Consider the following 22,046-nt stretch of genomic DNA (forward strand, 5'->3'; position numbering starts at 1 on the left):
AATACATTTGTGGCTATACATACAACTCTTTCACACACTAACACATACATGCATGTCTTACCTCTACAGAAATTCCTGACCTGTGCAAAGGTGGTAAGGTAATTTGGCTTCTAATGCTTTTGAACTCTACCTGACAGCTCAAGTTTATAAGACCCCAAAGTTTCATAATTAAGATCTATTTAGTAAATTACATAATGATAAACGTTCTATTAATAAGGGATATTTTAACTTTGTAGACTCTAAATACTCCAGGATCAGGCAGCCCGGGTGGCTCAGTGGTTTAGCGCCGCCTTCAGCCTGGGGCGTGATCCTGGAGTCCCGGGATCGAGTCCTGCGTTGGGCTCCCCACATGGAGCTCGCTTCTCCCTCTGCCTGTGTCTCTGCCTCTCTCTCTCTGTGTCTCATGAATGAATAAGTAAATAAAATATTTTAAATAAATACATACATACATACTCCAGGATCAAACTTTCTTGACAAGTGTTTTTGAATATTCTAGATATGCTGCTACTAAGGAGGGAATAACTGAAATAAAAAGACATCCACTCACACTCTCTCACATATACATGAGTATGGATGTGCGTGTACACACACACACACACACACACACACACACACACACACACACAGACTGGAGGGGGTAAGATGCCACTTTATGAAAATACCATAGAGGAGCACTGTAGAGTGACCCTGACCCTGCAGATGGTGGAGCCGGGAATTGGCTGAAGACTCACATGAGCTCTGCAAAACACTCTACACCAGATGGCTGTTCAAAAAGATTACTGGTATGCTACACCGAGATGACCTTTGCTGAACATAAACTAGAGGCGACCCAGCTTAGTTGTAATAAACAAGAACATCTTCTCTAACAGCCCAATGATTTACAGGATTCATTAAACTGAGATTGAGATTTAGGTGAGTTTAAAAAAGCAAATAATATAACAGTTTTAAAAATCTTTAGGTATGGCTGGAAAGTTTTGCTAAATTTCCCCAAATCACAAAAATGATTTATTGGTAGGTCAAATTAGTCATAAAAAATGAGCTTTATTTCAATTTAAATACTGCTGATAATATGTGAATTATATGAACAAGCATGTACATAGTAGCTAATTCAAAGGAATTTACTTTTCATATTTAAAAAGTTCCCTGAAACAGAGGTTTTAGATGAGATCTTACATTTATGACAAGGGCTTTGGAAAATATTTTATTATTTCCTATTCAGCAACAATAAATCATGAAATGTTAGGCATAACAGACTTGGTTTGGAAAGGCAATGAGAGAATGAATACCACTGTTATATTATTTCGCCTTCACATGACACTTTCCCATACATTTGTATGATACTTCATAGTTAGCCAAATTCCTTCACATGGAAGTTCTCATGTTAGCCAGACAAAATCTTCTGGAGTAGGCAGTGCAAGGACCTTTCAAAGCCAACCACAGAGCCCCAGTGTTCTCTGTGACAGAAATGCTCTGGGCAACAATGTGTCCCAGTGAATTAGTCTGTGGAGTCACCTCTGGGAAGCCTGAGCCCTCCCTCAGTCAGGCTTCTGACAACCCCCCTCCATTGGTACCCTCTGCTCTGCTCTGGCTGCTTCACTTTATCCTGTATTCCAGGCTTGTCCGGACTTTATTCCTGATCACACTTTACCTAAATTGTCTAAAAATGCTTCATTTTCTATGATATCACAGGTGTCTGCCACCTTCTCATCCTACCACCACCCTTCTCCTGCCCCATCTATCACCAGCACCAACTATTTCCCCTCATGATTTTGAAAAAAGAATGAACTCAAGAAAGCAGATGGGTACAATGTAGCCAATTGAAAAGCACTCATTTCAGAATCTATAGGTTGAGGAGTGACAAGCAGATCCAAAGAAAATTCCTGAAGAACAGGACGGCTTATGCATCTCTGCGTTTGTAGTGAAAAGCATAACCCACACTGTTATACTGGTGCCTTTCATATAGGATCACTCTACTGTAGGATATGGAGGCCATTAGGTCTTTTACTAGCTGCATGGATAAGTTTATCTGGGGATCCAAGGTCTTTGGGAGGAACAGTATTTTGGCAATTGACTATCTGATATTCTTTTTTTTTTTTTTTTTCTTTAAAATTTATCTATTCATGAGAGACACACACAGAGAGAAAGAGGCAGGGACACAGGCAGAAGGAGAAGCAGGCTCCATGCAGGGAGTCCGATGTGGGACTCAATCCAGGGACCCCAGGATCAGGCCCCGGGCCGAAGGTGGCGCTAAACCACTGAGTCACCCGGGCTGCCCGACTATCTGATATTCTAATTAAACTGTCAAAAGACTCCTGATATTGTTTTTGTCTCCTATAGTCTGATGAAAAATGTCTTCATGACTTTCTGCACAATATGCCCATAACATGTCACTCCTTTATCCTGAAAGTGCTTCAATAGCTCTTCCCACAGAAAACTAGCCCAAGCTTCTTAGCATTGGCACAAGGCCTTCCTACAGGACTGCCCCGCTCAGCATCCAGCCTTTACCCAGCTGAACTTCTCACCATATCTTTGATCTCTATTCAGCAACCCCTACTCCATCTGATCCCAATCTCATCATGATAGAGATGGTAAATTATCTTTTACCAGATAATTGGAATAATTCTGTCTAAATTCTGAGCTTGTAGAGGGAAGGGCTGCACCTTGTTCCCGTCTGTACCCCCAACAAATCAATGCTGAATGACTTGAAGATCAAATCATATATTCTTTTTTCTATAGGACAGTAAACTCCAGAACCCTCTTCTGATCTAATATAAAATTTCATTCATATTATTCAGGATTTTTCTACTCTTTAACAATTGACTATGAAGCAACTGATGAACCGCAGTTAGGGACTGCTACATGAATAACTGGTAATCTTACCATTAATGTTACCTTTGTACAGAGAAAGGGAGGGAGGTCAGGTTAAGACATTTGTTTTACAAATGCACTTGCAAGGATTGCGTTCTGTAGACAGTTCAGTGCCAACAGTGTAAAAGTGGTTTAAATCATCTCACAACAAATAATTACTGAGCACTTAACTATTCTCAAGATGCAATGCAAGGCAGAGAATATAAAGACAGTATTTCATTTACAAATGGACTGTGCTATGAAAATTTCTCGATACGGCAGATGTTTATAACATGAAACACATTTTCACACACAAGCAAGCAAATAATGATCACTAAGATTCTTAGGCTAGCAAATAAAGGCTTATTTAAGTCTAATGAAGCTAAAATATATGTTCATTTACAGGGAATAAACAGAAAAATGTTTTATTAGACTAGCAGTAAAAGAAAAGAGGGAATCAATATAATAAAGAAATAGCTTCTATTGATTCAGTTTAAATAAATGTGTTTAAAGAAAAGTGATCTAAAATTTACTGAATCAAAGCATATATTATCTCACTGAATTCTCAAACCTATTACAGTGATACTATTATTCTAATATTAATATTGAGGACATTTACATTCAAAGAGGATCAGTAACCTGTCCCAGGCTAAATTCGTACTTTTAGAAATATATCAAAGCTGTGCTCCTCCCCATCCCCCACGAAACTCCAGTATGTGCTGACCAGAAGAGACCCCTGTGCGTGCACGCAGGCAATGCTCGCACACTCCCAAATGCCAATACAAAAGACATGAACAGTACTGTGTGTGCTTCTGCAGAGAGCCCCAGGCCTGTCACTAGCCCAGGGTCTATTTGTATTATCAAGTTCACATCTTCAGGGCATTTATGTGACCCTGAAGTAGTACTATTAAAATTTTAATGCCAAGCCCTTGTGAGGGTCAGGCCCTGGGAGACTCTTTTTTTTAAATCAAGAGCATGGGTGAAAGACAAACTTCGAAGTACCATCTGTGTCACTGGGTGAATTTAGTCCTAATTTGTGCTTTTGTTGAAAGTGAAAGGGCATAGGATTTTGTGCTTTAAATCCAAGCCCCATCTCTACCACCAGGGTGGTCTCTATTTTTTGAGCCCCAAAGGAACTCCCTTATAGACCTGACAGATGGCTCTGCTCTCAAAGTTATGTTTATTATAGCACAGTTACTTCTAAGTGTTTGCTTTTGGAGGAATCTGAGGTTACTTAGCCCACTATATTGCTAGCTCTCATCAAATGTTTTTCGGAGAGGGTTTGTTACTATTAATTTTACAAAACCTCCATTTTAGAAAATTTTTCACTTTAATTAATAAGACAACAATTAAAGTGCCTTTTCAGATGTTAAACTGTTGAACTCTATTAAATAGAAAAGCCTGCCTTCTCCTTTACTGATTTCATTTCAATCACTGGGATTACAAAAGTAATCCATGCTCACTGTAAAAATTTGCAGAACATAAAGACGTGAAAAATAAAATCACTAAGCCTTTCTCAGCCTTTCTTCTAAATACGACACTGTGAACAGTATATGTCCTTCCATACTTTTCTTACATAAATATATCCAAATGTATATGGTTAAAAATGTAAACAAATAAAAAAAATGTAAACAAATAAATATTATCCTAGAACTTGTTCTGTTTCCTAAGTATACTATATTCTGCAAACATCCCTTTTGCTACTTCAGTTTATAAGAAGATACTTCATTAATCTGATAGACAAATAAGAGCTGAATTTAACAAAGTATGTGATCCAGTCCTCAATGGCACAGGAACACATAATGCAGGCCATTTCTCCCTTAGGCCTTTGGTAAGAAATGAGCTGATCTCTACCAAGCTTTCCTCTTGATACAACTATTATCTGTTATATGCAATCATTTACATAACATAGGTTAGATTACATAAATCTCCAAGAATTTTTAAATAAGATCTCTCCAAGTTGCTCATTTTACTTCGTAGACTTGGCCTTGTTCAGTAAGACCATCCATTTCCCAAACAATGTATCTATATAAAATTTTGTATCTCTGGTGCTTTGATGAAGCCTGGTACATGGAGAGAGATGAAAAATATCTGTTGAATGCAGGAGTAAAATAGTAAAGTGGAAATCTCATTTGAAAGAAACTATGTTATTGTAACATCTCAGTTATAGACAAAAGGCTTTATTTCTGAGTTACATTAATAGTTTGTCAAACTAAAAAATACCAATCAGAGAATGATACTACTTATAAAGTAGACATCTTTCTTTTAAAAATAACACTGGTTGATTCTTTTCTGTAAACAAGGAAGGAAGGAAAGAGGGGAGGAAGGGAGAAAAAAGGTGACTGTGTGGTCTGGCCAACTTGCTTTATAATAGAAGTTTTACTGCAGCATCATTGGAAGCAGCATTCTTTAATAGCTAAGTCATAAATTAAAACACCATTAATCGGGATCCCTGGGTGGCGCAGTGGTTTGGCGCCTGCCTTTGGCCCAGGGCGCGATCCTGGAGACCCGGGATCGAATCCCACATCGGGCTCCCGGTGCATGGAGCCTGCTTCTCCCTCTGCCTGTGTCTCTGCCTCTCTCTCTCTCTCTCTCTGTGACTATCATAAATAAATATTAAAATAAAAAAAAAAAAAAAAAACACCATTAATCCCTGATGCTGGCAAGGTTTTCTTAAGCTGACACATACACTGCAGATGCAGTTTGCATCTTTGCATCATTAGAGCTCTTGCCAAGAGTAGCCTTTTAAAATTAAGAGCAATTTCAAAATAAAAGAGTGTCTTTGACCTGACTACAGATGTAATGCTGCACACTCAGACAACAACATTTCATCTCTTCCCACCTCCCCGCCCCTTCAGGGTACAGTACCATAGAAGGCGGGACTTACTAAAGGACAGTTGTGAAACTGAAACATCCTCTGAAATGACAGAGTACAACCACTTCATACACATACACTGACGAGTGGAGCTATTGGAGACTGGATGAATTTTCCAGTCACCTTTTCTCATTTTGTGGATTCTTAGGTGTCCAAAAAACCACATGCCTTCTAACACTCCACAGCTTTAACTATCATGGCATGCTGGTGATTTCCAAATTATTAACAGACAGCCCTGTCTTATCCCCAGATCTCCAGGCTTATATAACCTATGGCCTATTTGAACCTGTCCTCGGATATTGAAATGATCTCTCCAATGATTGAGACCAAAATAGAACTTGTGAAATTACTCCCCAAATTTGTCACCCTCTTCCACTGGTCTTTTCCACCTCAGGAAACTGTTCCACAGCCATACAATTGCTTAAGCCAAAAACCCAGGTGATATTCTTGATTCTACTTGTTTTTTCACTCCCTGCATCTCATCAAGGTCTATCGGTTCTACTTCAAAAATTTATCCCAAGTATACCCACTACTTTCCAACTATATTGCCAATGACCTTCCCCAAGCCAACACATCTCTTGCTTTAGAACTAGTCTACCTATTCCTATTCTGACCCTCTATAATCCATTCATGGCAGCAGTGGTGTGATCTTTTAAAATCATAAATGAGATCACATTACTCTCCAGCTTAAAACTTGCCCAGTACATCTACTATTCAAAAAGCTTACCATTAAACTTAGTATAAAATCTAGTTCTTTTCTTGCTTGAAAGTTCTAACAAAATTTGGCCCCATCCCACCTCTGTGATTCATCTTGTGTCTCTGCCAACTTCCGCTGCCCCACTGAGATCACATGGGACCTCTGAACACTACTTGAGCCATCTGCTCAGAAGGCTCTAACCCCAAGCCTTTGTGTACTGTATTGCTTCTTACTATTTAGGAATCAGTTGTAAAAAAAAAAAAAAAAAAAAAAAGTTATCTCCTCAGAAAAGCCTTCCTGCTTATGAAATCTAAAACAGCCAATTACAAAATCTAGCAAAACAGTATCTGCCATTTGACAAACCAAACCACTCACAGGAATCCATCCCAAAGAAACACTGGCAAAAACAGGCCAGAGACAACCAGACATTACATTACATACCACTAATCAAATAATCTTGAAATGCAAACACACACACACCTGATCAGGATTGTCTTGTTCTAACTACCAAACTACAGAAAAATCGGAATATAGATATAGGGAACCGGAAGTAGCCATCATAAATGACCCATGTTCTTCAACAATATTACTGATGTGGGAGGTGAGGCAGAGGAGAGAGAACAAATGGAAAAGGAACTAACAGTTTAAAGGAAATTTACGGGAGCAACAAGCCAATTACAGTCAATGTCCCTTATCTGGATCCAGATTCACAAATACCGTTTAAATAAGACGAAATAATTGGTCAGGTTTAAAGCCTATTTCCGATACTTGAATGACTATTGTTAAAACTGTTCAGTTGTGGGAGCGGTATTCAGGTTGTTTAAAGTGACTGTATACCTTTTAGAGACATATCCTAAACAGTTAAGGATGAGTCAAATAATGTGGGGTTTTGCTTCAAAATAACAGGGTAAGGCAGAGAAAATGGGTATGGGTAGAGCTGAAATAAGACTGGTCCTGAGTTGGTAATTTTCAAAGCTGGGCGATGACTGGGCGATGGAGGGTCATTAGACCAGTTTCTCTACTTCTGCTTATGTTTGAAATTCTCCCCAATAAAAGTTTATTTTAAAGCCAACCAATTCCTCACTACAACACTATTTCTTAGCATACTAATATTACAATGTAGTTTTTAATTACTGATTTTGTATTGACTGTCTACCTCTCCATAAATATGAGCTTTATAAGAGCAAACGCTTAGTCTTTACTGTTATGATCCCCAATGCCTAGAACTGCCAGGTTCTTGATTCATATTTCTGAATGTATAAATAAAACATGTAGGACCCCCTGTAGAGTTTTAAAAGATGCTAATTTCACTGTGGCCAACAAAGCACCACCGGAAATGTGATGACGTGGCCGGCAGGAGCTTACCTTCACTTCGATGAAGTCAGGATTCCCCAGGGACACCAGCTCAGCATAGGCCTGGAGTTCATCCACATTCCATGCTTTCACTAGAGTCAGTCTGTACACGGTACGCTGTTGCTAAAACAAAGGAAAAGCCAACTCTGTTTTTATCTTGGTAGACAGTCACACCTAGGAAGGTTTTCAAATTTCCACAGTAAGAATCCAGGTAAGGTGAAATTCAGCATGAACTTTTATAAACTGAAGTTATATTTTGTAGAAAGATGAAAAAATGTATACTAATGTAATAAGATTCCCATAAGACTTTTAAAGGTGCAGATACTGACATATATCTTTTCTTATAATCTCTAACATAGTTTTAGATACCCAAATGTTTCTTGACAACTACACACTTGAGTTAGATTTAGTAAGGAATAGTAAATTGACCGAATAGTTTAAGACTGTTGAAAATTAATTCAAATAACCTACAGGCTTTCAGGTACCAATCACTCAAGTGTTTAGGATAAGAATTTCTAATTACTTGTCTTCTTTCCTACTTTCTCACCATTAATGATCACTTGTTGGTAGAAAAGCACATTTATGAATTGTCAGTGTTGTCACCTATTTACCATTTACCCAAGGAGCTTCTGCTTTTCTGAAAAGCAATTAGACAATAGACATCAAAGGCTTTAAAAAGTTTATGCCCTTTGACTTTTTTCCCCTCAAATGTCATTTATTAAATACAATTCCAGAGAAATTAGCAGATATAAGGAAGTCTGGGAAGTGGGTACAGTACACAGACCTCTTTATATCACACAGAAGGTCAAAATAAAATGAGCTACAGGCAAAAAGCCAGTGATGCAACTATGGTCCATTCATCTGGAGAAGTTCCACCCCTGTTCCCCACTTCCCCCAGCCCTTCCCTTTGACTTTCTTTGTAGCTCCCTTCTAGGACCCAAAGACACATTTTTAAATGTTTGAAGGCTTATTTCAACATCTCAGAACATTACTAACAACATTTTAAAACCTAAAGCAAAAAAATTAAAAAAAATAAAACCTAAAGCAAGAGTGGGGGTGGGGGCAGGATCTATGACTACCCTACAACCAATAGTGTATGGCAAAGGTGGTATGAAGTACGTGCTTATGTGTGCATGATTACACATCCATCTGCAGCACGTTCCCAGGCAATATCCATGCTGCTAAAACTCAAAGCATGCTTTAAGTAGCAAGGCTCAAGATACTTGAGAAAAAAAGTGAGGTGAGAAATGAACAAAATGATATCAATCTTTCTACTTTTGTCTAAGTTTGAAGATTTCTGTAATTAGTAAAAAAAGAAGAAACACTTGAGATCTTTAATGAAAAAAACTAATGGAGGCAGCCATACCAGAAAACTAGCCATACCATAAATTATTTTAAAAACAGTATATAATGCATGAAAAGACAAATCTTCCAGATTCCTCTTACATATCTAGAATTCACCTAACAAAAAATGGTAGAGAACTGCAGACCACTCTCATTTGTACTTACATACACAAAATGTCACAGAAATTTTAGCAATTAATAAGATTTAGCACTATGTTAAAAGTTCTAGGAATGTGGGATGTTTAGGTGGCTTAGTTGGTTGAATGTCCAACTCTTGATTTCGGCTTAGGTCACGATCTCAGGGTTGTGAGATGGAGCCAAGCCAGGCCCTGTGCTTAGCGAAGAGTCTACTGGAGATTCTCTCTCTCCTTCTCCCTCTGCTCCTTACCCTGCTCATACTGTCTCTCTAAAATAAACAAAATCTTTTTAAAAAATTCTAGGAATGCAAAATCTTAAAAAAACTCTAAGATTCATCACATGGTTCAACACACACACAAAAAAAATCCATATGGTCATCTTCAGAGCTACACAAAGATATTTGATATAACTTAAAAGCCATCCCTAATTTTAAAACAAAACTGAGTAAACAAATCAAAGGCCATTTTAGTTACCAAACTAAATAATTAAAACACATCTTTAACATATAGAGAATACTCTCCAGTTAATAGTCAATGTCATTCTCAGTCATTTAAAAAATACAGGCATTCTCATTTAGTCATACTAACAAAATGTCCACTCTGTTATTTTTATCAATACTTCCCCTGAAAGTTAAAATCAAAGCAATAAGGCAAGGGAACAACAATTATTGGATACTATACAAAAAATAATTACTTGCAAATGATATAACTGGCTTCTTGGAAACCTTAGAAAGTCAACTAAAAAATGTTAAGGAAGATGGCCAGTTACTAAATCAAAGTACAAAAAGGAACAGCTTTCCTAGCATAGATTAGTGGAGAAAACTGGATGCTGGGGCCAGATTGAATCCCAGACCACATACTTAGCTACCTTTACCCCTCTGTTCCTCAGTTTCTTTCTTTTTTTTTCTTTAAAAGATTTTATTTATTTACTTGAGAGAGAGAAAGAGAGAGCAGAGAGAGAGAGGGAGAAGCTAACTCCCTGCTTAGCAGACAGCCCAACATAGGACTCGATCCCAGGACCCCAGGATCATGACCTGAGCCAAAGGTAATGACCTTAATGACTGAGCCACCCAGGCGCCACTGTTCGTAGTTTCTACCCTGTGTAAAATGAGGGTCCTACACAGATAAAAAGCACGAATTCATGTAGAACTTAGAACCCAGACTGATAGCAGGAAGTCCTAAATAGTATTAGTTACTAGATGCCATCAACAACTAATTATGAAATGCAAGGCCAGGAAAATTCTACTTAAATTATAAAATACATTTTTAAAATACCTAGTGATTAGTTTGTGAAATAACATGGATAGTGAAGAAAATAAACTTTTCTGAGACCTAAACAAAAACTTACCTACATGGAGAGCCAGGACAGATTTATAATGTTAACTCCAGTGGGAGTTTAAAATTCCTTGGAACAAAAAAACTGGCAACGATACCAACAGTAACACTAGCAGGAATTAGCAATTACTCAGCACTTACCACATGCCAGCTGTTGTTTTAAGTGCTTAATATCATAGCGAAGACTCCAATATTTGTCTAATCTTTACAACAAATCTTACAAAATAGGTTTGATTATTATCTTCACATTACAGTTATGAAATTGAGGCCTAGAGCTATTGAATAAATTACTCAAAGTTACATTGCTGGAAAGTAGCAAGGCCGGGATATGAACCCAAATAGTATGGCTCTCTCTCACTCTGCTAAACCTTTTTAAATTGTGAAATGAAACATACAAAGAGAAATGTATATAAAACATGTATGTGTAGCTAAAAGGGTTATTAGCATAAAGAAAACACCCATTACTTGGCCACTATCCATTCCCTTTGTCCCAAAGACACCTAATATCCTGACTCTCACATTACAGTTTAAGATTTATGCCTATGTTTGAAATTTATGTAAATGGAACCATTATCCTTTTGTGTTTTGCTTCTGTCATTCAACATATTTATAAAATTCATCCATGTCACTGGATGTTCACATTTGCTCATTTTCATTGTTATCCAGTATTCCATTATTTGCATATATAACAATTTATTCAACTATTCCCCTACTGATAGACATTTGGATCATTTCCATTTTCAGCTGTTATGAAACAATGTTGTTATACTTTTTTGACACTGGCGTTTAATTCTGCCAATTTTAGGAAACTGTTTGAAATGCTATTATGACATACACTCTTTTAGGTCTGGCTTTTTTCACAGAATTTGACATTTGTGAGATTATCCATACTGTTGGACATAGCTGTACAGACAAATTCATTGCCATTTTGTACTTCATCATATGAATATACTACTAGTGAAAGTTGTATCTTTGTTTTTCCCCAGTTTGGGTCTCTTACAAAATAATGTTGCCATCAGTGTTATTTACTTAACTCCTGAGATGCACAAGAGCACGTAATTTTCTTGGAGCATCTGAGAGCAGAAATGCTGGGTCATTGGATGTGTATTCCTGCAATTCTAGCAGGTGCTGCCAATCCGGCTTCCAGAATCATTCCACCTTACTTCCACCTGCGGTGTCTCAGTTCCAGTTATTTCTCTTCTTCAACAATACTTGGTGTTGTTAGTGTTTAAAATTTGCCAGCCTTGGGATCCCTGGGTGGCGCAGCGGTTTGGCGCCTGCCTTTGGCCCAGGGCGCGATCCTGGAGACCCAGGATCGAATCCCACGTCGGGCTCCCGGGTGCATGGAGCCTGCTTCTCCCTCTGCCTGTGTCTCTGCCTCTCTCTCTCTCTCTCTCTGTGACTATCACAATTAAAAATAAATAAATATTGCACTTGTCTACTTTAAAAAAATAAAAAAATAAAAAAAATAAAATAAAATTTGCCAGCCTTGCATTGTTTTATTTTGTATTGGCCTGATTACTAAATAAGTTGATTATGTTTCTGGTCATTTGGATGTGGGCTTTTATGAAGTACTTGTTCAAGTGTTTTAAATATTTCTCTATTGGGCTGTCTTTTCCCTACTGATATTTTTTTTTTAAAATATGGAGCACTTCATGAATTTGCATGTCATCCTTGAGCAGGAGCCATGCTAATCTTTTCTGTATTGTTTCAACGTTAGTATATGTGCTGCCAAAGCGAGCACTGATATATTTTTCTAAATTTTTATATATTCTGGCTAGATGAGGACTATTATAAACATCTTGGAAATCGTTTCATACACTTTATGGTTTTCCTTTTCCTTTTTACTTTCTTTGTATCTTTTCATCAGCAAAGTAACTAATTTTCATACCTTTTTATCTATAGCATACTTATAATCAAATTGCTACAGACAAAGAGAAGCATTAGGGGGTTACCGGAAAAGAAATACCACTGGACTTCATTAGTTTATTTCAAATTATCAGCTTCACATCTGGGTTTTAGCTGTGTCTGTGGGGGGCTTACTCAATGGAATCACTTCAGAGACTTTATTTAAAGTCTGTTTAAAATTAGTTAAAGCAATTCCTAAGGTCTCTAGAAGAACAAAAGGGTGTTAGACTCTAGTTAGATTAGATTAAAACAAAAACTGGGTGCAGATGTTGCTTGAAAGGTGAAAGCTAGAATTTCCTTTACAAAGGAAACACTTAACACTGTTATTTTATCCTTCTTTTTGTTAAAAAAAAAGAAAGAAAGAAAAGAAAAAAAAAGAAAAAAAAAGAAAAGAAAAGAAAAGGAAAAAGAAAAGAAAAGAAAGAAGAGTGTGAGCTGGATTGTATTCATTTAATTTGAATTAAACTTTTGTTTTTTCCGTTTGGGGACTTAGTACTTTTAATTTGCATAGGCTTTGGAATGGTTATTACTACAGAATTTTCAGAATGTGGTATGTTATCTAGTAGGAACAGATATAGCGTGATACCATGGAATACAAAAATGAGGATGAAAGTATTTAATTGGGGCAAACAGCTTAGCTACCTGTTGTTTGTGGACAGTGTTATTTGTAAAATATCACAATGTGATTTGTCAAAAATGTCAAAAAGTTGGCATGTTATAATTTCATGTATTTTCTGTTAAATCTGAGAATCTAAGATGCCCCTGACCTGCACCGGTGGTGCACAGTGACACAGTAATATCGGGGGGAAGGGGAGATATTTGCAAGTACTATCATATCTAATGTGGCTGGTCTCTAGCAAGAGACCTAGATGTTCACCTCTAAAATTTAGACCAGATCTTTGTGACAGATTTTAAATTTGGGTTTTAACTTACGTTGTTTCTTAGGGGAAGCAATACATGAACTGAAAATACATGGACTAAAAACTGAGGTCAAAATAGCAAAGGTAAATGTTCAGTGCTTATCAAAGAGAACTGAGGGAGAAAAGGACTAGGTCAAAAAGCCTGAGCAGTCAGAAGGATGGGAGAAAGGAGGAAAATGTGTAAGATGAACAAAGAACCACAGAGTGACAATTATGTTCTGGCTCTGGTGCCAGATGTGTGAATCCAGGTGGGCCCTCTGTGTCTCTGCTTAAATAACATCAGTGTTATTTCCTGGGGATTTAATTTATTTAATGGGGACAGTAATAGCGTCAGCATCTTGTAGTACTGTCGTAAGAAGAACTAAAACAAAGGGCTCAGAACATGGTCTGGCACAAATACGGGTAGCAATAAATTTTAGCCACTATCGCCAGCACCACCAGTAGCAGCTCCACAGATTCACTGGTTACCCAACCAATAGTCACTGGGTCCCTCTCTACACCAGGCATAAGGCGCTGGAGATACAGCAATGAACAAAGCAAACAAAGTGCTGTCTGTTGTATAATTTACATTCTATTCTGCTAAATAAAACCAGAGTCAGAGAAAATTAGCAACAGTAGTAATACCAAAAGAGGAGAGGAGCCAAGAAACTAGCAGAGGTAAGACTCCACCACTGCTGCTTTTTGCACTATCTCCTCAATTTACAAAAACCAAAGTGAATATTGAACAAATTGCATGCTTGTTAAAAAGTCAATTCTGGGGCAGCCCGGATGGCTCAGCGGTTTAGTACTGCCTTCGGTCCAGGGCGTGATCCTGGGGACCCGGAATCGAGTCCCATGTCAGGCTCCCTGCATGGAGCCTGCTTCTCCCTCTGCCTGTGTCTCTGCCTCTCTCTCTCCCTCTCTCTCTCTCTCTCTCTGAGTAAATAAAATCTTAAAAAAAAAAAAAAAAGTTAATTCTGAATGATTTAAAGCCAAAACAAAAACAAAACAAAAAAAGACAAAAAAATCTCCTCAAAATTAAAACAATTCCTCACCAATGACTATTGTTGCTAAAAAGAAATGAACATTTAATACCTCTACTAGAAACTGGGCAATCTATCAAACTCCTTAGAAACCACACCTATTATTGAAATGGCTTTAAAGAAGTTTTATACTATTTGTGGGAGACAAAAAAAAAAAAGTGTCAATCTGATAAATTAAATAAATAAAGAATGAGAAAATAAATTCGAAGATATAACTCATGATGCAACCAAATGAAACATTCTTTACATTCAAAGATAAGCAGGAAAACTATTGTAGAATTACTCTTAAAAAAATTAAGTAGGAGCACCTGGGTGGCTCAGTTGGTTAAGTGTCTGTCTTCAGCTTAGGTCATGATCCGAGAGTCCTGGGATCAGCCCCACATCAGATTCCCTTCTCAATAGGGAGTCTGCTTCTCCCCCTCCTTCTGCTCTTCCCTGCCATGTGCTCTCTCTCTCTAATAAATAAATAAAATGTTAAAAAAAATAAATTAAGTAGCCAATCAATTTCAACCTTAATGAACAACTGAAGATGCAGATCAAGGAAAGAGGGTAAAAAAAAAAGTTATAAGACTCAGTGAAGAAAGTCTGATTCAACAGGAAATCATTAAAGAAAACACATCAAGCCACTAATAATGTTTATTTCCCAAAAAGAAAGAGAAGGGTTGTAGGTTTATTATTTATGTTTCTTCTTAGAGATATGTAAAACACCACGAAGTATACTAACATACACATTACAAATCTCAGAAAAAAAAAAAAAAAACAAACAGCAACAAGAATATTTGAAAAAAGGATGGCCAAAAACTTCAAAAATTTAATGAAAAACATAAATCTACATATCTAAGAAGCTCAAAAAACTCCAAAAAGGATAAATTCAGAAAACCATACTAAGACACATTATAATGAAACTGTCAAAAGACAAAAAGAATTGAAAGCAACAAGACAGAAGTGTTTTATCAGATATGAGATCCTTGATGAGATTAAGAGCCAATTTCTCATATTTCTCATCAACAACCATAGTAGTTAGGAGGCAGTGGGATGACATTTAAACTGCTGGGGGGGGGGGGGACTGTCAACCAGGAATATTATACCTGTCAAAACTATCCTTCAAAGATAAAGGAAAAACTAAGCCATTCCCAGATGAAGAAAAGCTGAGGGAGTTCACTAAGAGCAGACCTGCCCTTGGAGAAACAGAAAAGGGAGTCTTTTAGAACAACAGGAAATGATACCAGACAGTAACCTGAAACCAAAAGAAGAAATAAAGAACTCCAATAAAAGAGTTAATAAATACATTAATAAATATAAAAGCCAATATTACTCATTTTTGAGTTTCCTATTTTTGTTTCCTAGGTGATTTGAAAGACATCTACACAAAACAGTTTAACTACAGATCTACAGATTTATATTAACAGGTATGCAGTGTATAAAGATGTAACTTGTGAAATTAACAACATAAAAGGAGGAAGATGGAGTTTTGTAGGATTAGTTTTTGTATGTAACTAAAGTTAACCTCGCAGGAATTCAAACTAGACTGTTCTAAAGCAAAAGTCTTGGGCTGCCTGGGTGGCTCAGCAGTTGAGCATCTGCTTTTGGCCCAGGGCGTGATCCTGGGGTCCTGGGATCGAGTCCCGATTCAGGCTCCCTGTGGGGAGCCTGCTTCTCTCTCTGCCTGTGTCTCTGCCTCTCTCTGTGTCTCTTATGAATAAATAAATAAAATCTTTTTAAAATTAATTAATTAATTGTCTTAGTAGTTGAAACCCCATAATAACTATTAAGAAAATAACTAAACAAATATACAAACAAAATGAAGAGAGAATCAAAAACTACACTGGAAAAAAATCAATCAAATAAAAAAGGGCAGCACTGGAGGAAACGAGAAACAAAAAAATATGTAAGACATATAGAAAAGAAATAAAAATCATACAAGTCTTCATCAATACATCACTTTAAGTTGGTTAAATTAACCCATTAAAAGACAGAATGGATTTTTCTTTAAAATTTAACCACTTCTGGGGATCCCTGGGTGGCGCAGCGGTTTGGCGCCTGCCTTTGGCCCAGGGCGCGATCCTGGAGACTCGGGATCGAATCCTACATCGGGCTCCCAGTGCATGGAGCCTGCTTCTCCCTCTGCCTGTGTCTCTGCCTCTCTCTCTCTCTCTCTCTCTCTCTCTCTCTGTGTGTGTGTGTGACTATCATAAATAAATAAAAATTAAAAAAAAAAAAAAGAAAAACTTAACCACTTCTATGCTGTCTGCAAGAGAGATTCACTTTAGATCCAAAGACACAGATAAGTGAAAGGATGGAAAAATTGCATTCCATGCAAATGGTAACCAAAAGAGAGCTGGGGTGGCTCTACTAACATCAGACTAAATAGATTTTAAGTAAAATATTGTTACAAGAGCCAAGAAAGGTCCTTATATATTGATAAAACGGTTAACTCATTAAGCTATAACATTTATAAACACACACACACACACAAACACACACACTAAACAACAGGTACACACAAGGTATCTTCAATAAGATTAACAGCTAATTTCTCATCAGGAGTATTGCCAAACCAGGAAATCCCACACGAGCCTTTGGTGTCCAGAGTTTTTATTTGGAGCTCCATCACATATGGCCCACATGGCTAACCTTGGGTTTCCAGACCCTCCTAGAGGTTCAGAGTCATACTTTTAGTTATTAGTTCCCCTGGAGATTAGAACTAATAATGAAATTAATTAATAATGAAACTAGTAAGGTTACAAAGCCTCCACCATAAATTGTATCTTTAGACCAGTGGCCAAAGTCCCTAGGCAAACAAAGATATTCCTATCAGGGAGGGCATTCTGAAAATCAAGAGATCATCTCCCAGTATCCAAAGGCAAAAGCCATACACATCTTAGGTAAAGTTAATTTTTCACTACACAACACCAATAGGTCAGAGAAAAAACAAAAAGGGAAAATACTTTGCAATAAATAAAAATAAGACCATAACATACCAGAAATTATGGAAAACTGAAAAAGCATTGCTTGGAGAAAAACTAATAGCTGTAAACACCTACATAAAAATAAAAAAAATATCTCAAAACATTAACCTAAGTTCACATCTCAATGTAGAAGAGTAGTTAAGCCAAAAGGGAAAAGTGAGAAAAAAATAATAAAGATGAGAACAGAACAGAAGTAAAAGGGAGAATGGAGAAAACACTGGAGAAGAAAGAATATCCAAGTTGGTTCTATGAAAATATTAACACAACTGACAAACCTGTAACCAGACTAAAAAAGAGAGAGAAGACACATCTAAAATCAGAAATGAAAGTGGAGACAATACTGCAAACCTTGCAGAAATATAAAGGAGTATAAGAGAATACTGTGAACAACTGTATGCCAACAAATTAGATATAACCTAAATTAAATGGACAAATTCCTAGAAACACACAAATTACCAAAAATGAGTCACAGAGAAATGGAAAATCTGAACAAACCTATAACGAGTAAAGAGATTGAATCAGTAATTAAAAAAAAAAAAAAAAAAACTCCCAACCAAAAAAAGTCCAGAAACAGATGGTTTCACTGGTGAATTCTGTCAAACACTTCAAGAATAATTCTCAAACTCTTCCCATTAACAGAAGAAAAGGGAACACTTTTAAATTCCTTCTCTGAGGCCAGCCATTACCTTTGAACCAAACCAAACAAAGATATCACAAGAAAATATCCAGTATCCCTTATGAATATAAATGCAGAAATGCTCAATGAAATCCTATCAAACCAAATCCAATAGCTATTAAAATATTACGCAGGATAACTAAGTGGGATTTATCCCAGGAATGAAAAAGTAACATACTGCATGAATTCACTTTATGAAATATCCAGAACAGGTGTATCCTTAGAAAGAGAAAGCAGATTTGTGGTTGTCAGCAACTGGGTAGGGAGGATGGAGAGTATCTACTCACTGTATACAAGACTTTATTTAGGAATGATGAAAATGGTTAGGAACTAGGTAGAGGCAGTAATTAAATAACATCATGAAGGTACTAAATGCCAGTGCATTCTCCATTTCAAAATGGTTAACTTTATGTTATTTGAATTTCAGCTCAATAAAAAATAAAAAATCTCTGTCAAAATTCCGGCTGCCCATTTTTCAGAGAGGAGAGGAAAGCTGATTTTCAAGATGCATACAGAAATGCATATGGACCCAGAGAGCCAAAATAACTCTGAAAAAGAACAAATTTGTGGAACTCACACTTTCTGATTTCAAGACTTACACAAAGCTACCCTAACCAAGATTGTATGATACTGGCATAAGAACAGATCTATGGATTAATGGAATAGAATTGAGTCCAGAAGTGAACCCACATGTATATAGTCAACTGATATGACAAGCATGTCAAATCCATTCAATGGAGGAAAAATAGTTTCTTCGACAAATAGTCCTGAGATAACTGAATATTCACATGCAAATATATGAAGTGGAACTCCTACTTCATACTATACATGCAAATTAACTCAAAATAGATTAAAGATCTATATGTAAGAGCTAAGTCAATGAAACTCTGAAAAAAAACATGAGGACAAGTTTTGGATTAGGCCATTAGATATGACACCAAAAGCACAAGCAACAAATGAAAAAAAAAATAGGTTGAAATTCATCAAAATGAAAAATTTTTATGCTTCAGTCTGGTGGTTCCTCAAAAAGTTAAACACTCAACTACCATATGACCTAACATTTCCATTCCTAGGCAAATACAACTGAAAGAATTAGAAACATAGGTTCACACTAAAACTTGAACATGAATATTCACAGCTTGTTATTCTCTCTTTTTAAAAAATACTTTATTTATTTACTCATGAGAGACACAGAGAAAGCAGAGACATAGACAGAGAAGCAGGCTCCATGCAAGGAACCCGATGCAGGACTCCATCCCAGGACTCCTGGATCATGCCCTGAGCCAAAGGCAGACACACTCAACCACAGAGCCACCCAGGCGTCCCACAGCTTGTTATTCTTAAGAGCCAAAAGGTAGAAACAACCCAATGTCCATCAGCTGAAGAATGGATGAACAAAATGTAGTGTGTATCCATACACTGGAGTATTATTCAGCTAGAAAAACAAAGAATGAGGTTCTGATTCAAGCAATTACATGAATGGATCTTGAAAACAATTATGCTAACTGAAAGAAGCCAGACACTATTAAAATGGTCTGGAATGAGATAATGCTAACAGTTGCACAATTTTGTGAATAAGCTAAAAGCCAGTGAATTTATACACTTTAAAAAGGTAAATTTATGCTGTATGAATTATATCTCAATTTTAAAAAATAAGACTGAATATCCATAAGTATCTTAGGAAGTCAGAATGTGAATGCCAATCTAAATACAGGAAAGAAAAAAAGGAAATACCTATAAAATATGGTGAGCTATCAGAAAAATCAATACTGTTAAAATGTCTGTAATACCCAAAGCTACCTATAGATTCAATGCAATCCCTATCAGAATTCCAATGGGATTTTTCACCAAACTAGGAAAAACAATCTGAAAATTTATATGAAATCATAAGAGACCCTCAAGGGCCAGCCAAAGCAATCTTGAGAAAAATGAACAAAGCAGGAGGCACGCATATCCTGCTTTCAAAGTTTACTGCAAAGCTATTGTAATCAAACCAGCATGGCATGGACACAAAGACAGACACATAAACCAGTGGAACACAGAGTTGAAAATAAACTTCGGTATATACAGTCAACTAATCCTTGACCAGGGAACCAATATTTGAGCATTGAGAATACTCAATGGAGAAAGGATAGTCTCTTCAATAAATGCTGAGAAAACTGCATAATCACATACAGAGCAATGAAAATGGAGCCCTATCTTTCATCATTCGCCCTTTCATCAAAAATTAACTTGAAGTGGATTAAAGACTTCTATATGAACTGAAACCATATTTTTCATCAAAATTAACTTGAAGTGAACTAAAGACTTCTATATGAACTGAAACCATAAAATTTCTAGAAAATAACACAGGGAAAAAGTTCTCTGACACTAATCTTAGCAATGACTTTTTGGATATGACACCAAAAGTACAAGCAGCAAAAGCAAAAACAGACAAATGAGACTACATCAAACTAATCTTCAACAAAATGAAAAGTCATCCTACAGAATGAGAGAAAATACTTACAAATGATTTTCCGATTAAGGGCTAAAATATCTAAAGAACTACAACTCAATAAGCAAAAAAAAAAAAAAGCCCCAAAAAACAAAAACAAAAAACCCAGAAACTGTCTGATTTTAAAATTGGGCAGAGGTAGGATACCTGGGTAGCTCAGCGGTTGAGCATCTGCCTTTGGCTCAGGGCATGATCCTAGAGTCCCAGATGGAGTCGAGTCCCACATTGGGCTCCTTGTGAGGAGCCTGCTTCTCCCTCTGCCTGTGTCTCTGCCTCTCTCTCTCTCTCATGAATAAATAAAATCTTTAAAAAAAAATGGGCATAGGAACTGAATAGACATTTTCCCAAAGAAGACATCCAAATGGCCAACAGGTACATGAAAAGACGCTCAATGTCACTTATCATCAGGGAAATGTAAATCAAAACTACAATGAGATATTTGCTCACACATATTAGACTAGCTATCCTTAAGACAACAAAAGAAAACAAGTGTTAACAAGGATGTTTAAAAAAGGGAACCCATTTTGGGTTTGGGGAACTGTGAGTGGGAATGTAAATTGGTACAGTCACTATGGTGAGCAGTATGAAGGATTCTCAAAAAATAAAAAGTAGAACTAGCATATGATCCAGCAACTCCATTTCTGGGTATATATCCAAAGGAAATGAAAACAGGATATTCAAAATAGCCAATATATGGAAACATCCTAAGTGACTATCAACAGATAAATAGTCAACGAACATGTGGTGGAATATTACGTTGGAATATTACTCAGCCAAGAGAAAGAAGAAAATACTCCCATTTGAGACAAAGTGGATAACCATGGGCATCAAAGGCATTATTATAATAAGTGAGGTAAATCAAAGAAAGAAATACAAATATAGCTGACCCTTGGACAACATGGGTTTGAACTATGTGAGTCTACTTATATAGAGATTTTCAGTAAATATATACATACAGTACTATAAATCTATTTTCTCCTTCTTGATGTTTTCAGTAACATTTTATTTTCTCTAGTTTACTTTATTATTACTTTATTATAACATTTTATTTTCTCTAGTTTACTTTATTATTATTATTAGTTTACTTTATTATACATAGTATAATACATAGAATATTCAAAACATGTGTCAGGGGAGTCAAAAGTTAATATGCAGATTTACCACTGCACAGGGGGTTCGTGCCCTGAACCCCTATGATGTTTAACAGTCAACAGTATGATATCATTTATATGTGGAATGTACAGTAGTTGAAGTCACGGAAACAGAGTAGAATGGTGGTTACAAGGTGCCAGGGCGTTGGGGAGTTGGAGAGATATTGGTCAAAGGGTACGAACTTGCAATTATAAGATGAATAAAGTCCTGGAGATCTAATGCACAGCATTGTGATTATAGTTAACAATATTCTATATTTTATACCAAAGTTGCTAAGAGATTAAACGTTCTCACCATAAAAAAAGATAATTATTGGA

At 36.6% G+C, this 22,046-nt stretch overlaps 1 protein-coding gene and 1 non-coding gene across 7 annotated transcripts in view; both read right to left on the reverse strand.

The window, feature by feature from the left end:
• The window catches only part of LOC144319764 (S-adenosyl-L-methionine-dependent tRNA 4-demethylwyosine synthase TYW1), a 239,890-nt gene that overhangs the window by 57,114 nt on the left and 160,730 nt on the right, over positions 1-22,046 (reverse strand). For all 6 annotated transcript variants that reach the window (XR_013385495.1, XM_077908336.1, XM_077908332.1 and 3 more), the window contains one exon: positions 7,785-7,895. Coding sequence is in view for 5 of the 6 variants with exons in the window: in XM_077908336.1 (XP_077764462.1) it covers positions 7,785-7,895 (111 nt within the window). In the remaining variant the exon portion in view is untranslated. The remainder of the gene's footprint in view (positions 1-7,784; positions 7,896-22,046) is intronic.
• Positions 12,226-12,332, reverse strand: LOC144319873 (U6 spliceosomal RNA). Its single transcript, XR_013385561.1, has one exon. It is a non-coding gene; the product is annotated as a U6 spliceosomal RNA (small nuclear RNA).

This window comes from Canis aureus, chromosome 8 (genome assembly GCF_053574225.1).
Source record: "Canis aureus isolate CA01 chromosome 8, VMU_Caureus_v.1.0, whole genome shotgun sequence".
Taxonomy (NCBI): domain Eukaryota; kingdom Metazoa; phylum Chordata; class Mammalia; order Carnivora; family Canidae; genus Canis; species Canis aureus.